This window comes from Nyctibius grandis, chromosome 19, assembly GCF_013368605.1.
Source record: "Nyctibius grandis isolate bNycGra1 chromosome 19, bNycGra1.pri, whole genome shotgun sequence".
NCBI lineage: Eukaryota > Metazoa > Chordata > Aves > Nyctibiiformes > Nyctibiidae > Nyctibius > Nyctibius grandis.
This window is the reverse complement of record NC_090676.1, coordinates 5,932,715-5,949,682: the sequence shown is the minus strand read 5'-3', so window position 1 is coordinate 5,949,682 and position 16,968 is coordinate 5,932,715. Positions and strand designations below refer to the sequence as shown.

The following is a 16,968-nucleotide window of genomic DNA, read 5'->3' as shown; positions in this document are numbered from 1 at the left end:
TTGCACATTTTTTGTTCTGTATAGCTCTTTCATTGTGTAGTGATAGCAACAGGTTTTGATCCAGACAGGTTCTTCTTCAGCAGTTACAGACAGACTTTGCAATTGGCATCAGACAGCTCATCCAGACTGTTTCGTAGCAGAGCTTCCTCCAAAAGTATACTGATAAGAGCATATGTTTATAATAGGAGTCAGTCTTAAGGGCACTTTTTGGCAACAGGCTGTCTTTTAAAGCAAACAAATCTGAGTGTGTTTCATTATCTATCATACTTGTTTTATCAAGGGTTAGTGAAATCATAGTGTTAAATTTAACTGCTTCAAAGTAGTAATCTTCTTTTCTCTGCCATCTGTGGTGCCCTCTACTGCACAGCTTTGTAGGAGCAAGACAAACATTGAGATAACTGCATCGGTTACACTGCTTTTTTTCACATTTTTCTTTCCATCCTAACATTTAGAAATGGTTCATTATTTGTTTTCCTAATAATTTTCCCTCCAATATATATAAAAAATGCAGTCAGTATTTGCAGCTGCAAGTCTTTTTTTTTTTTTTTTGCAAGCAGCTTTTAAAAAGGGGAAATAAATAAATAAAGAAAGAGGGCTTTAGGAAATGAACCTGCTAGTTCATTTATTGATTGTAGTTCATTTACTGGTCATATTCTGGATACTAATTTATGTGGTTATATATATGTATATATATATTTACATATATGTGTGGAATATTAAGGTTGAAGCATGGAAATTTTTGTTATTGTTGCTTGCTTTTCAGTCTGTTTTGTTAACTTAGGTATAAGCATTGAGTATTTTGGTTGTGCTTTTTTATAGTCGCTGTTTGCTGCTATGAAGAAGAGACAAGTCATTAAATTAGCTTCTCAGAAGTTGATGTATATAATTTTGTTTGCAATCTGTTGCCAGGAGCATGATATAATTTTGTCAGTTCTATATCAAACAAAAATCTGTTGATTTTGATGTTGAATTGTTGGAAAGAGCTACAGAAATTTTACATAAATATTTCCGGAGTGATCTCAAGGTACCCAAAGGCCAAAGACTTAAGATGAAAGATCTGAAAATTTCAATTTATTAATTCCCCTTTCTTTTGCTTGCCTCTGTTAATTGAAGCACCTTGTGTTTATATCATCATAGCCTGAGGTTTTCCTTGAATAAATCAATGCATGAATTTTTTAATTACCTACCCAAGCTGGATTTGGACTGCTTACTCTTACGAGTACCGAAGAAGAAATGTTCAGGGGTAGTAGCTAATGGAACAGCAGGAGAAACCAACTGCCTCCAACCTTTTAAACACTATGTCATCTAATTTGCTAACAAGTCTAAGCATCGCAACATTTGAAATGCTGTTGGCAGCGAGCTAGATACAGCACAGCTTCCAACATTACTGACTGCTGTGCATAAAAGACGATGTTATCAACAATGGGATTTAAAAAATTTTCTCTAGAAAGGACAAGCCTTTAAGATATTTATCTCCTAAGTAACTGCTAACACTCTCAGAATGACCACTATCAGGCAATCAATTACGGTGGCATAGTTAGAAGTTGAAAATACACTTTGGCATATCATAACTGCAAAGGTGAGAGCAGTTTAAATTCCTCGGATTTGATTTTTTTTCACCATCGAGCTGCCAGTGAAGGAGCCCTGATCTCTGCACTCAAAACCGACTGAAGAAACCAAGCATGTGGTTCTCCAGGAGTACCCGGGGCTGCAGCAGGGCTGTTTCGGCAATGAAGAGGAACTGGCTACACGCTGGTGCACTCCTCTGGCCTTCACAAGGTCTCCCAGAAGTATGGCATTTTCCTTTTAAAATTGCAAAGAGTGAACACCTAAAGACAACAGGTACGAAATACACCAAAATGATAATCAAATGTGGGGTTTCTTTTCAAATCCGCAGCCTGTCTATGGCCACGTATCGTCCATTTTGAAGTGATGCCCTCTGGCCAAGGATGCCACGTGAATCATAAAAGTCTTGGTTTAGCCTTACAAAATTTAGCATTTTTTTCTTAAATCTTGGCTTCCTTGGAAGCCGATGATTCATGACTCTTAGAATTGGGGGTTTATTATTTGTTCGCAACACAAGCTTTTAACAGTGTATTGAGAAAGATTTGAAAACATATCCCAAGTCTGTTCTAAAACTTCTGAATGCCGAAGGCAAATTATAAAAATAGTATTAAATATTTAATCTCAATAGAAGTCAAATTCCATTTTGGGGAAGGAACCTCATTTTTCAACACTTGGAGTTGCACTGGAGCTTTCGGCTCTTTCAGCTTTCTTCCCGCTGCTGAGAACAGTCAGGAAAAGACATTTGATATTGAGGGAAGAAAATAACTGCTGGTCATTCAGAAAGGATGAGAAAAGTATTGATGAGCCGTTCAGTCACTTTGGCCGGGTTTACTCCAGTGACCCCGAGATCTGCATGCTGTGAAGTTTGTGCTTAAATATCTGCTCACGCACAGCAGCTCCAGAGAGGGGTTTGAGGTTCGGTTCCCAGCGAATGTGGTCAGTCAGGAAGGGCGGGAGAAGGTCCCTGTCAGGGTGGGCGGGGCCATCTCCTGTCTGTTAGCAAGAGCGGGAAAAGCCATTGGTGAGTCAGGAAGAGCGGGAAAAGCCGTCGGGAAGGGCGGGAAGAGCCCTCGGTCAGTTGGGAAGGGCGGGAAAACCTTGACTTTGGCTTCTACAGAAATTTTCTTCTTTTTCTCTCCGTCCCTATGGTTTGACCTCAGATCATGAGTTTTATGTCCAGCATGCAGAACAGCCTTTTCGAATTTCTTTGGTAATCTCTTTTGCCTCTTTTTAACATGGCTTCATCCCTTCCAGAGAAGTTGGATTGGTCTGCCCCAACCTTCATGGAGGACCATAGTGTGTGTCCCACTGAAGTGCCGGCTGGGAACAAGGCCAGCTTCAGGGAAACAAGTCTGTCTGGTTATGAGAGCCACGTCCCCAGGTAAAAGATGTGAAAAATAGCACCCATACTCTCTTTCTGTGGTAATACTTAAGTAGGTAGTGCACCATTGCACCTACTGGGCTAGTGCAAAAGCGAAAAACATACTCCCCTATAAAAACACATGAAGGGGCTCTCACACTGCAAACAGCATCTCCGTTCCCTCACACCTCTCCAAAAAGTCTCTAGTTACAGACAGATACAGAAAACCGTGACAATACAAATATACTGAATTTCACTAACAAAAAACTCATCATTTTTTTAAAGAGTCTTTCCATACACGGTATATCAGCCTCAGAGGCTGGACAGGGAGCATCTTAAAAGTATTTTAAAAGGAAAAGGATAATAATAATAAGAGTAATTATGACTTGGAGGGTTCTTAGTCTTTGTGGCAGAGTATAGGAACTGCATGGCTTTAGCGATGTACGGTTCTGGGGTTTGGAGTGTGTTGGTTTATTACGTTGCAGTTTTTTATTTCTAACTGTTTCTCTTGTGTATTTATATTGTTTGCTTGCTAAATGTGCTGTAATATTAATCTTTTATGCTATTAATGTTGAAGATAATTTCTTGTACTATACAGAAACAAGTATCTTCTCATGCTGCAACACACTAGAAATGATCAGGCAAACCCTGTGAGATATACAGTGCCTGCCCCTTCCCTGCTCAGATTTTGCTGTTAACTAAACCAGAGTGAATTTTAAGTAGACATACTTGGCCAGTATTGTATGTTTGCTTATTAAAATTCAGTTAATCTCTGCAAAAGGAGCCAGAATATCAGCAGGGGGTACACAGAGAATTGCTGTCCTCTTCCTCCTGTTTTGCTACATTTACAGCTTCTGTTGGCCAATAAATGGGAAATTAGGTTTGGAACAGAAACCTGGACTTTTGAATTCTGCAGCAAACGTTGAAGTATATCTGGAATATTAAGACAGTTACAGTGGACAGAACCAAATGAATAAGTAAAACAATTATAAGTATCAAAGCAATGACATGGTTTAGATTTCCTATCTACCTATCTGTTCTTTCATCCATCTGCCCATACATATTTTTATTGTATTCAGCACTCTAATTTTTGTTATGCTGGAGGTATGCACCATAGTCAGCTTCACTTACCTATTTTAGTGTTACACATTTAGCTCACCAGCCAACCGTTTCTTTTGTGCTTAACAGAATTTCTGTTTTGGATATGGCAGTGAGATCTAGGATATTAATTAGGAGGAAGATTCTATGAGTCTGAAAGTCAGGGAATCTTGGACTTGATTATGAAACTATTATACAGTAAAAAATGAATTTACGTATTGGCTGCATGACCAGGCCTTCTTGTATTATCAGCACTGCAAATGCTTCACTGCTTCACCTTTGGAAAGCCATTAGTCTCTCTGTGTCCAAGTTTATTCATCTGAAAAACAGAAAAAAATCTTGCATTGTGTTTGTTGAACGGTTTAACATTATTGGACAAAATTGTTAGTAATACGAGTAGGGTTTTTTTATACAGACACTATTACAAATAACATTTTAAAATAAAAGGTTAACACTTTCCAGAAATTGCTTTCAAAAAATGACAATCTAGTTTCAGCAGAATGAGGAGTAAGTGGAAGCTGAGCTGCAAAATGGAAGAAACATATTCAGCTGATAGAACAGAGCTTTACCAACACTTCATTATTGTTTAAGGAGACTCATAGCTAGGTTTTAAAAACCATTCTTGCTGGTTTTGTAACAGTGGGATAATTAATTTTGTGTGGTGTGTACTGGTATTGACTCATCTTTTCTTAGTATATTACTTAATCAAAAAATTGGATTTTGCTGATAAAACTTTGAGTTAAAATATGTGTTGTCTATTCTTTTAATTCCTACCTAAACTTATGATGGTATGTAGTACACTTGTAATTTTAAGGACAGCTGAAATGTTGGAGTCAGATTGCTTATGAAAATAAAAAGCATCTGTCATAACACTCAAACCAGCCTACAGTTTTGCTGTAAGGGATCTGCTGCGAGGTTACTTTGTCTTTTTAGGTGAAAGATACAGATTCTATCCTCTTCACAGTGCACCTGTTGAGACTAAGCCTTCATATAATTAAATCCCTTAACAGTTTGTTCAGGGCAGCAGATCAAAAGGTTAACGTGCAACGGTGTAACAGGAAGTATTTGTACTCTTGAACATTTTTTAAATTTACAGCATTTAAAAACAACTTAGCCCAAATCATAGCCAAAGCCAATATTACATCATTTATAGTAAAACATTAATCATTAGTCACAAACCAGCCAGTTGGTCTAAAAGTTCAGCTGGTGAAAAATTTGATGGTTTCAGGACTGAATAGAAACGTACTTTTAATTGTGTCCTCAGTCACGCATCTGGAATGGAAAGTCAAAGATTTTAGGGAAACTGAGCAAAACAAAATTAAAAAACAAAAGAGTTCCTCCACATTTTTGAAACAAATATATCCTTGAAGCAGTTTTGGATTACATGATTTTTGTAGGAGTGGGGATAGATGATCAAAACTCAAAGTAGAGCTAGATTTTATCATATGAACTGTGTCATTCATTTTCTTTATTTCAGTTCTGAAGTTCTTGAAGCAATAGAAAATGTTATTCAAGATGTACTTAAAAGCGTGGCCCAAAACAAAGCACCTGTCCTCACACTGGCTAACAGATCAGATTGGAGGAACATAGAGTAAGTACTATATATTTTAAAGTCCTGCCTTATATTAATATAAATGTCATGAATATAAATTTGATTATGTAATGTCCAGAAAAGTTAATCATACATAGCTCTATAAGTATCAGAATCAATAAATAATTTGACTTCTTAAAAAGTAATGGACAAATAAAAAGTAATGCTTAGTAACCACTCTGCATGAACAGACATCATATATTAAGTAATAGCAGGCCATAGCATAAAGGGGAATGTAAAACTACTGTAATAGGGGTTAGAAAGGAAAGGGAGGTCCTATAAACAATCATTTTCTGGAAGCAGTAGAAACCAGAAATTATAAGTTGTGTTAGAGTGAAAAAATCTGTTTTAGGCTGGAAACAATTACTAGCAATTTCATCCTCCAAGGCCCTTTCTGTGCTTCCTCTTTTCTTTTTCTCTGCTTTTCCTCATGGCATCTTATTTCTTAAAATTATAGTGATAATCTTATCTTTTTGTTCCTCAGAAAAGATGCATCTCGTCTCTTCCTGTTGTACTTCTTACCTCCGTGTTGTGTTCTAAGTTCATTACCAGCCAAAGAAAGCAAACCAAGTTTCTAATATGTTATATAAATTTCAGATCTTATGCAAGCTTATCTAGACAGGATCAGAGAAAAAGCAAACTGTTCTCCTTTCTAACACACTTGGTGATTTGTAGAAGTTGCTTGTGCAACAGTGTTTTTCCAAGGAGGTCATTTAAACTGAGAATACCTGAAACTGAGAGATTAATTGCTTTCTATAATACAGAAGCAAAAGGATAAAGGAAGACACAAATCTATTTCTTGCCCTGTAATAACTTTGGAGGTCAGTGGGTTAAAGGATATTTAGATTGATAAGATTGCAGAGGTGCTTGTAAGTGGACACATTACAAACATTTGGAGTTGAGAAAGCATAGCGAACCTTCCAGGCGTAACACTTCGGTGGAATACTCACTTAATGAGAACAATTAATTTCTGTCAATCAAAAAACCTGAGGGGCCTGAAGGTAATCAGTTAACTGAGGGGTTGTATGTTCCAGGGAATTTAATGGTTTGTGTCTTGATAGTTTGACAAAAATGTTTCACCATATGTCTGTAAAATTAAAATACTATAACAAAGTTTTGCAATTTTTGGCAATCTCGGGGGAAATGGCATTCCAGGCTAGAAACACAAATGTGAGATGTTATTTGCCCATGAGAACACATAGGGAGAAAAACTTTCAAATTAAAACAAGTTAACATCACAGTATGTTAAAAATAACTCATCAATCACATTAAAAAAAAACCCTGAACTATTACTTGTGGTGGAGAAATGTAATCTCAGATATGCATTTCCATTGAACAGTGACCTATATCCCACTTTAATACAGCAGTTTAAGAAGATTAAAATAAAAATAAATAGACAAAAATAAAAACAGAATGCCAAAATACGAGTGGAAGAAAATATAGTCAGTGGGGCATTTTTTTTCTTTTTTTAGGCAGCCTTTTCATACCTAATCTACACAGCTGGAATCTGCTGGGCAGGATCTAGTAGAACAAGAGAATGATTTCATGTTTGAAACATTCCTTGTGAACATTTGTAGATGCCCAGAGAGGTATTTACCTGAGAATGATGTCAACCAGTGAGAATGCCAGGCCTAAAGCAGTACAGTTTCCATTGTCCAGCTGTGTCCTTCCAGAAAATAAATTTTTAAAAAAATAGATTTCCTATTAGTGGAAAGAAGATTTTATAGAGAATTACTCTGCTGGGGTAAACGCAATCCCAGGCAGAATTGCTGGATGTCCGATCTAGTGCCAGTTTGCAGCTGCCTTTATGAAACAGCTGTGGGAGCCACGTTGACCGGGTCCTTCAGCGTACTGCTTTCGGAAAGGAGCGCTTCTTATTTAACCCAAGCGAGCAAGTGAAATGCACAAATATGTTTTAAATGTTGCAGCACAAAGGCAAGAAAGTTACTTTCAAGCTGTCAGGCAGATGCTACGCTGTGCTGTTTGTTAGTGCTGTCACTTTCCCCATGTGCCTGGTGTGTTCTGCCACCCAAAGGATGCACGGAGCAACACCTTTGACAAAGAAATTTAGAAACGTGTTTTTAGATAAAATTATGGCCGTTTTACCACCAGTACTTTTAAAAAGCACATACAAAACTCTGAAATGAAAAAGAATGCCTTAAAGATGGGGCTGTCATATCATGAGGCACTAAAATAATTTTAAGTAACATAATGAAGTGTCCTTAAGAAAAATAACTGATTCTCTTGGTGAAATGTGCACCTTCAGACATGAAATGGTGAAGCACGAAATGATGGAGCTCATTTAGATTAAATAACTGTTTAAAGAATAGGATGGACCACATTTTTGTTTCCTAAAGTTAATAATGGAATATAATTTAGTTATTCTGATAATAATTTAACAGACATTATTGTAATATGAAATAATAACACTTTTCATACATTCTATGCCAGAAAGTCACTGTGTCAGACTTGATTTGTATTCTAATAATGATTCACATTTTTTCCTGTAATTTATTCCTTTGGTTTTATGCTAAATAATAATTGATGCTGGTATATTAACAGTTATAAACATGTATAAAATATTTTTCTTGTCTCTACTTTTGTCTGGAAACTTAGGTATTTTAGGCTTAAATTCAGTCTCGAAGCATCTTCTTGAGAAACTCTTTCATGTTTTGAAGCCAATGATCAGTTTGGGGGCAGTTCAGTAATGTTTTGAATGGGCCATTTTTGGCAAATGATGACTACTGCCTGCCTTTTTCCTTTGGCCACTCGAACTCCACCCAAACTGATGGTTTCTGTACTGAGTCTGAAAATAGCACTAGCATATTTGATTATAGGAAAGGGGTCTGGGTCTTAATGACGTTGCAGAGAACAATTTACATATACTCAATAAGTTTACAGTTTTATTATATTTGTTTGCAATGTATCAGATTTAAAGATTCTGTAGGTCTACAGATGATACCACACTGTACTACAAAACAAATAAGGAGTGACTGCCCTAGATCAGCACCAAAATTTGGTAAGTTAAAGTCCGAAAGCGGAATTCGTGTTTTCTCTTGTATTTTAGTTCAAAACTTTGTTAAAAAAAAAAACAACAGGAAATTAAAACAATATTATGCACTGTGATTTAGAAGTGTATGGCTAATATAACCAGATATTATGACCAGCCTTTCAGCTTTTCTCTTCTCTATTAAATTATAGTGTTTGACAGTGAAATTAATACAGCATACTTACAGTTTCTACCCTCCCTGAACGAGTATCAGCTGAAGGCATATTTAAAAGGTCTTAATGTAAAAACATCACCCTTCTTCAAAAAGCTAGCTAGTAAAGGAACCTTGGAATATGGACAATAAGCTAATTTCTTTTTCTAACTCAGCCATTTAATTTCTTGGCCTGGACAGCAGGGCATACATTTCCTCACTTGACTCCATCATATTTTTTCTAATTATGCTAGAAATTATTGAGTCTTTTGATTAGTACAATCTCTCTGTATTTTCACAGCACATTAAAATAAGTTTCAAAGTTTTATTTTATGCGACACAAATATGGGTCAATATAAGACAAATTATTGTATATGCGTTTCTGAAAACGGATAAAATATTTTTGTAAAATATATTTTTTCAGCTCTGATGCTCAAAATATTATCTATGATCTATAAGATGGTGCAGAGCAATACTTACGCAACCAAAAGGTAACATACTACATTTCTGTAATTTCAGATAAAGTTGTATTTTAAGAATGTTATTGTGAAAAACAGCATGTAGGATACAAACCTGTAGGATAATGGATTCCTGTACGTAAAATGCTTCAGGTTGATCTGATTATCCATGCCCTCTATAAAATTCTCATGAGAATGAAAATGAGCTGTTTCAGTATTATAATTACGAATACAATATTTTGTCTTGATAGAGATATATATTATTCAGATACACTACTGTTTGGAAGCCAAAGTGTTGTGGACAATATAATCAATGACATTTCTTGCATGCTTAAGATACCTCGGAGAAGTCTACATATAGTAAGTGGCTTATTATGAATGTTTTTGTCATTATTTCCAAATCATATAGATTGAATTGAAAGGTGAAATATCAAGAAAAGTTATCAGTAGGAAATACTTAGTTAAAATCAAAAGTGTCATTTGTGCAAATGAAACCTAATTATGGTTTATCACATCCCTCAAAAGGTTTCTCTCTTCAGAGAAAATTGATAGAGTTTGCTTGCTCCAAAGAGTTTGGGACAAACTGCCAGCTGAAATCACAGAGCCTTTTGCTATTATCTAGTGAAGGCAGTGCTTAAACTTCAGTGTTTAGCAATTTGCTAACTTGGGGGTCAAATGAAAATTTAAAGTATGACAAAGATGTAAAAACCTTTCAAATTTAGTTGTATCTCATGCCTTTGGATCTATAAATGCAGTTGTTAGCATCATTTATTGTAAGTATGCCTTTATATCCATGATGACGACAACATTGCTTAGTGTTTAAAAGGCTGATGGCAGTTGATAACTGCTTATTAGTGGTCAGAATTCCTTTCAGAAGTTTCTTGTTTTGCTATGTAATATAGTAACATAACATCATGTAACTTCCAATTTACTGTTTACAACTTACTGTTTTTTCAGCTGTCTACAACTAAAGGTTTTGTTGCTGGTAATTTAAGTTATACTGAGGAAGATGGTACAAAAGTGAATTGTACCTGCAGTGCAACAGTACGTATTGTAGAACAGTAACAGTAATTCATAGCATCTACCTTTGCATGATATCCTGCACTACTTCTAGCTCAGGTTACTGTATACATTTATTATACAGACCTGTGCTCCTGGCAAATTGAGATATTACAGCCTGGGTGAAAAAAAAGAGATAGTATTGCTCAACTGTATTGCAATTCTGAAGCTCAGCTATGTACTCACCAGGAATATATCCTTTGGATATATGGCACTACCTTCTTCCACGGGAGCCATGCAGAGGAAAGCATATACATTGTGTATCTTAGGCTTTATATTACAATGTTCTGTCAAATAAGTGGTCTGAATGAAAGAACCCTGGGCACTCGAACATACTTAGTTTCTGTCACGATAGACTGATTTCTGGCAGAGTAAGAAAACAAGTCTTACAGCATGCATTAACCTACTCGTATGGTCGTCAATGAGCTGCTCCTACCACACTGGGCAGACTCCTCTAGTAGCAACAGCACAGATGACAAACTGAACTGAGCCTCTATAATCAGAGAAAGAAATCTCTTTTTGGACCCAAATTATGTTCTTATTTACAGAAGTTAAATGACAATACTCTGTCAGCATATGAGTTGATATTGTCTTCATGTGCCCAGCACTGTACAACCAAAGCTATATAATATCAGGCTGCTGGGTCTCAGGATTATCACTTATACAGGAATTAGAAGGGCTTGTATTGTCAAGTAATTTTATCAGAGGTGGTACTGAGCTAAAGAGAACTGAGACTTGCTGACTGTTGTCATGATTTCCTGAAAAATGTGTTCATTGTAAGCCTAAATCGGTAATTTCAAAATGGAAAGATAAACTTAGCTGTCTATTACACTTGGTTTTTAAGCAGAGCGTAAAGACCCCTGTTATTAATGCTCTTCTACAGCTCTTCGTATTTTTATTTGTTGAGTTGTTCCACCCTGGCACTGGAGGTGATTTAGCAGTCAGAAGTAAAAACAGACCACACACTTCAATATGTACATACTCTTTTGCCAAGTTCTTCCTTCAGTTCCTGCTTTCTCATCCATATGCTTGCAAGACTGAGCCAATCCTAATATGAGATGTAAACACTACTATGTCTTAAAATTGTTGCTCCAAAATAGTTATAAAATCGGGTTATAGGTTAATAAAAGAAAGATTTAATGGTCTTCCAAAAGGAATACTTAAATGTTTTAAGCCTGTATTAAATTTGCAATCTTCACACCAAGCACACTTTTTTTCTGGCTAAGACAGATTAAAAAATTAATCAGGACATTGTTATCTCTGTAATGCCCATATCTTCTGTGACAGTAGCACAAACACTTTTGAAAAGCATCTTGTTATGTCAGGAGGACTCCTGCACAACCATACAATAGAGCAGGATATGAATGGTTGAATACGCTTATAAAGAGGTGAAAATGTCAAGATTGATCTTGTATATAGAAGATGAATGGTTGTGTCAGGATCTAATTGTGTCCTTCATTACCTAACGTTGTTATTTTAAAATATATCATTTTCTCTATTTAAAATTATTAATCTCATTTTTGTTGTTTTAGGCAGTCACTGTGCCATCTAATGTTCAAGGAATTAAAAGTATCCTTTGAGCAAGAACTCTCATTGTAGACTGAAAAAATAAACTAAAACCAAAGAATATTCCAAGTTAAACAATGTTCTGGTAATTTTTTCTTTGCTTGTTGGCTCTGAAATTGAGTCACGATTACTGCTTTTGGCTCCAGAACAGGTATTTTAGAGCATTTAGTTTTAATTGATTGGTGCGATGGATCATTTTACATGCAGCTAGCCTTAACAGCAAAGATTTAATCTCACAAGCCAAATTTATGTTAATTGTAGAAAAAGATGCAACTTTTCAGAGACTCCTGGATGATGACTTCTGCCATAAATTGTCCCCATGTATAATGATTACGGTATGCATCTTACATTTCATACCGTCTAGCTAGACGTAAGAATTTGTAGTCGTGCTCAAACTTGGTCATAAGACCATAATAAAACTAATATGAAACATGTCTAATGATACTTTTTAAAAATTTATTATCCTGGTAGAAGTACAAAATACACATTCTAAAGACTTATTTCCTCCAAACATCTCCTTAGAGCTTGGTAGCTTATCAACTTTGTGTGCTGCTGCAAAGCAGCTGCCCCACTCAGTCTCAGAAGGACTTAACTGTTGAGTAACCTTCAGGATCCTAGGTTTAGCAAACTCAAATGAAACAGAATTGGACAATTTTGGATTGTACTGAAAGAGCTATGAAGCCTGGAGAATTAATAGGAATGTGTAAATTGAATATGCATACCTAGTTGTTCTGGGACAAATTTGGCCCACAACGAGATAAAAACATATCCCCATACCTAAGAGAGAGAAGGATTTATACTACGCAGCATACTGTCCAGTTATAGTCAGTCATAGAAAGAACTTGTTTTATATTGTTTCCTTAGTGCCATAAATATTTTTGAGAAGAAAAAAGTGGCCTTTTTATACCAGTTTATACAGATATCAGGGTGCATCTATACACCAGCTTCCAGACCTTACAAATTAACTCCTTAAATAGAGGAATGTATGGTACGTCTACACTGCCTGTAATCCAGGACACATGCCGTGCTCCTCCCTGGCCCATTCCTCCTTCCCTCCTCACAGAGCCAAAATGGGAGCATACAACTTTCCCTGCAAATTAGCTGCTGGAGAAATATTTCTGCCAGCATTTTATTTGTTTGCTTGCTTTTAAATGACAAATGTAAACACATATGTAGCCAGATGTTTTTAATTAACTTAAAACTGTCTGCTTTTATTTTATTTCCTTAGGGAAGAGGCGTACCAGATCTTAATACACGACTTTTGGTCAGAAAGCTGTGGGATAGTTTTCAAATTCCTGTTTTCACCCTTATGGATGCAGATCCACACGGTAAATCTGTAGAGGTTCTATAACTCATTTCATGAGGGATTCGGTGTGTGTGAGTGTGTATGCCTTTGTTTGAATTCAGAATCTGAATTCACTTACACAAAATGTAGAAAATCTCTTATGTATCTACACTGATGCCACCTGAAATTAGGAAGATTACTGCAAACTGAGAAGCAGCTGCTGAAAGCAATAGTGTTAAGAGATACAGATTACACAGGATAAAGAAAGACACTTTTTGTGATAGATGTTGGACAAGATGTAAGAGAGTTGATTATCCTTGGTTTTGAAATGACTATGCACAGACAGCGTGAAACATTGAACTATATAAAGGTGACATATTATGCTCAAATTCTGATTATCTTTACATACTCTAAAACTAATTGTAAAACATAAAGAACCTCACTAATCATAAAGCCACAACTGTTATGCATAAAATTGAATTCTTAATGCAGTCTTCTTAAACATGCCCAGTGTGCAGATAAAACAGACACTTGACATTTGGTATTCTGCAACCTAGGTGTAGAAATAATGTGCATCTACAAATATGGATCTGTGGTGAGTATAATTTTTCCACTTCAAATACACTGTTTTGTAGCCCAGCCTTGAAGCTGGAATGTATGAAATGTTACAGCCTTTGTTAGAATGGCTACTGCCTTTTATCATTTTGTTTCAACACAAAGACAGAGTTTTTAGGCCTTGTGCATCTGCAGAAATGGCTTCTTCCTGCAACAGAAAGAAACTGGATAACAACGTCAGGTGTTTCATTTAACTGTATTTCAGTTTTTCCCTGCTGCACAGGCAGTTCTCAGGAGTCCAAATAGAACAGTGTTCTCCATTTTGCTCTGTTTCTGCCTTAGAAGAAAAATGAAGGCTGGAGAGACCTTGGGAGGAGGAGGACATAACTTGTGAGATGGGTGACTCTCCACAAAGTCATGTTATGTTGGTAAAGATTTTGGTTTGGGGTGAGAATTTGCTTATGGATACATGTGTTAGTGTGGAACATTATGGAAGAAGAGACAAAGGGGACAAGAAGGTATTACTATATTACACTGCTAAAAGATGAGGTACAGGAAGACAATATGGAAGGCAGGCAGACTAAGGTGAAGGCAGAGGGCAGGAGCAGATGGGTGAACTGTTCAGTAGAGCAATGGAGAAAGAACATCCAAAGTAAAAAACCAACCAAACAAACACACTTCAGAAAACTGTCAGAGATTGATGATGTCAGAGTTCAAATGTATGTCATAACGTATGCCTCAAGGACAGCCAGGGAGACAGAACTCCCAAGTATTCAGGTAAGCTGTCACGCTTTCAGCGCTTCCACAAAGGTGTTTAAACTGACAAAACACCATCTTCCAGGATTAAATTAAATTGTCATATTCCTTTCAAAGTTTACTTTGTTCAGTTACAGAGCAACAGGTATATCAAATGAAACCAGAATACATCAAGTTCATTACAAACAGTTGAAATATTCCTTTATACAACATGTAATTTAACGGTGATACTTTGCTGTAGGGTGCTGTAGATGACAAAATTTTTCATGGATTCTAAAAGCAACCTGACACAATCAGGTATTACACCACCACCACTTCTGGTGAAAGTTGGAGTCACAAACCGTTGGGAGCAGGGGGAGTATTCTGAGAAGTATCATTAATTGCTTATTTGTTTTTACACTTTTCCCTAAGATATTTACTGTAGCCATGATACTGGACCAGACGAATCTTTGTTTGGGCTATTTTTATATGATGTAGTACTTTCCAGCAGAAATTTCCAGATTTGATTGTCATTGCTCCTCCTGGCTTAATTTTTTTTTTTTTGGCAATCAGACTCATATTGACTATAAAAAACAAAACAAAACTATTCGGACTAGACCAGCCTAAATCGGACTAGTCTAGAATTTGTCATAGGCTGAAGGGTGCAAGTCCTAGCGAAGGAACGTTTTCCGGCAAGGGGATACTGTAAGCTTCAGTTGCACTATTTTCTCCTATACCATTCGATAGTGAAAATACCTAACTATCTTTGTAATAAAATCTGACCATGACCTCGGAAGGCATATATCTCAAATAATTTAAACTAAAAGTCACTGAATGTTATAGCTGACCTTTCTTATTTTAGTCAATGTCTTTTGAGGCCCATCATCTCACCGTTCCAGCTATAAAGTGGCTTGGTCTCCTTCCATCTGATCTTAAGAGGTTAGTTATTTCCCCAAAAGAAACAGAAGTATTCTTCTGTTTCATAGACAGGAAATGCAATCTGGCTTAATGCACAAAAAGATAACTGACATTTAAATTCATCATTATTTTCATATGTTATTTTGGCTTAATATAAAGAAATAAGTTGGAATAAATACTTTTTAAGTATATGAGAAAATGTAAATACTTTATTTTCTTTTCAGATTAAATATATGCAAAGATGTCCTGATTCCATTTACAAAGCAAGATCAAAATAAGTTAGCAAGTATACAAAAGAGACCTTACATTGCTTGTCAGCCAATGTGGAAAAAAGAAGTATGTATAAACCTATTGTTTCCTATTGCTTGCTCCCCACGGGACAAATCCTATTGTCTGCAGTCCTGTTCCTCTTTATGATGACAAACTCTAAGTATAGCAGAACCAGTAAGGTTTTGTAGCCCTAAAAGAAGGCAAGACTGAGTAAGCCCATGCCCACTGTCTCTCCAAATCAGTGGGCCAGAACTGGCAGCATTTTAAGCTTTTCTGCCATTAGCCATCTGATGATCACATGCTGTACATGGGATTTTACTGCTCTCCTAAATATTACAGGATAAATTACGTCTTCACAAGCAGGGGAATGCTTACAGCAGTTACCTACTCAGTACTAGGCCTCTAATCTCACCTGTAGCTTTTAAAAACCTATGTCTCAATTCAGGCATATATTGTGTGAAATGGTTAGAAAGGAAGAACAGGCACTGTATACCTTCTCCTTCCTGTGTATCCTCATCTTGTAAATTGCTTGTGTTACTGTGAGGTACACACTAGCGAACACATGGACATACAGTAAAGTGTATCTCAGCTCAGTGACAGGGATTTGGCAGCACCATTTCCAGTAACGCTAACTTTACAGTTCTACATGGACATCCAACAAGTGTAATTCTTATTTAAATAATTACCTCACCCTGGATCAGGCTGTTACAGCATCACACATTAATTTGTTCTTTTTTTTAGCTGGAAATTATGGCGGCATCTAAACTGAAGGCTGAAATTCAAGCTTTAACTTCTCTTTCATCAGATTACCTTTCCAGAGTCTATTTACCAAACAAATTGCAATTTGGTGGATGGCTATGAATGCTTGTTTGCCAATGAAATGTTTTTCTTGAGATTTATTTATTTTGTTGACTGCTCTTAGAAAAAAACGCAGAGAGAGGAGTATGCTTCAGCTTCTTGTTAGGTTTCTTTATCACTGTATCTAGATTATCATTATCTCTTTTTGCTCTTTCAAACCATAAGAGAAATGATGATTCTTTTCCAGAATACTATTCTTTCCATTCTGTGGCTTCTGCACTGTAACAATGCCAAATGCAATGGTACATACCTAAAAAGGTAATGAGATACGTTCTTTCCGGCCACAAAGAAGTTCAAAAATGATTCAAGGAATTTCTTTGCCTTCTGTCTTAAAGCACGAGATGATGCTGTACCAACCTTTTTATTTTTGAAGAGAGTAAAAGATCTTGTTTACAACTTATTGCACGTGCCTCCTTTTGGAAATTATTTTAGGTACAGCATTGTGGCCT

The 16,968-nt window shown here is 36.3% G+C and overlaps 1 protein-coding gene across 1 annotated transcript; it reads left to right on the top strand.

Annotated features, from left to right (window-relative positions):
• Positions 1–2,849: 2,849 nt before the first annotated feature.
• Positions 2,850–16,522, top strand: SPO11 (SPO11 initiator of meiotic double strand breaks). Its single transcript, XM_068416371.1, has 12 exons — positions 2,850–2,947; positions 5,502–5,615; positions 8,546–8,634; positions 9,240–9,306; positions 9,525–9,633; positions 11,865–11,901; positions 12,124–12,233; positions 13,127–13,226; positions 13,741–13,778; positions 15,336–15,412; positions 15,616–15,727; positions 16,403–16,522. Exons 1-12 carry the CDS (start codon positions 2,850–2,852, stop codon positions 16,520–16,522), a joined length of 1,071 nt encoding a protein of 356 aa, XP_068272472.1.
• Positions 16,523–16,968: the final 446 nt, after the last annotated feature.

Bases quoted from the DNA above. Each gene is read 5' to 3' on its own strand.
- SPO11 (XM_068416371.1), top strand. From the start codon at position 2,850: ATGGAGGACCATAGTGTGTGTCCCACTGAAGTGCCGGCTGGGAACAAG. The intron at 13,227-13,740 runs GTAAATCTGTAG...TCTGCAACCTAG, and splicing joins TATGGATGCAGATCCACACG to GTGTAGAAATAATGTGCATC. The intron at 15,728-16,402 runs GTATGTATAAAC...TCTTTTTTTTAG, and splicing joins AGCCAATGTGGAAAAAAGAA to CTGGAAATTATGGCGGCATC.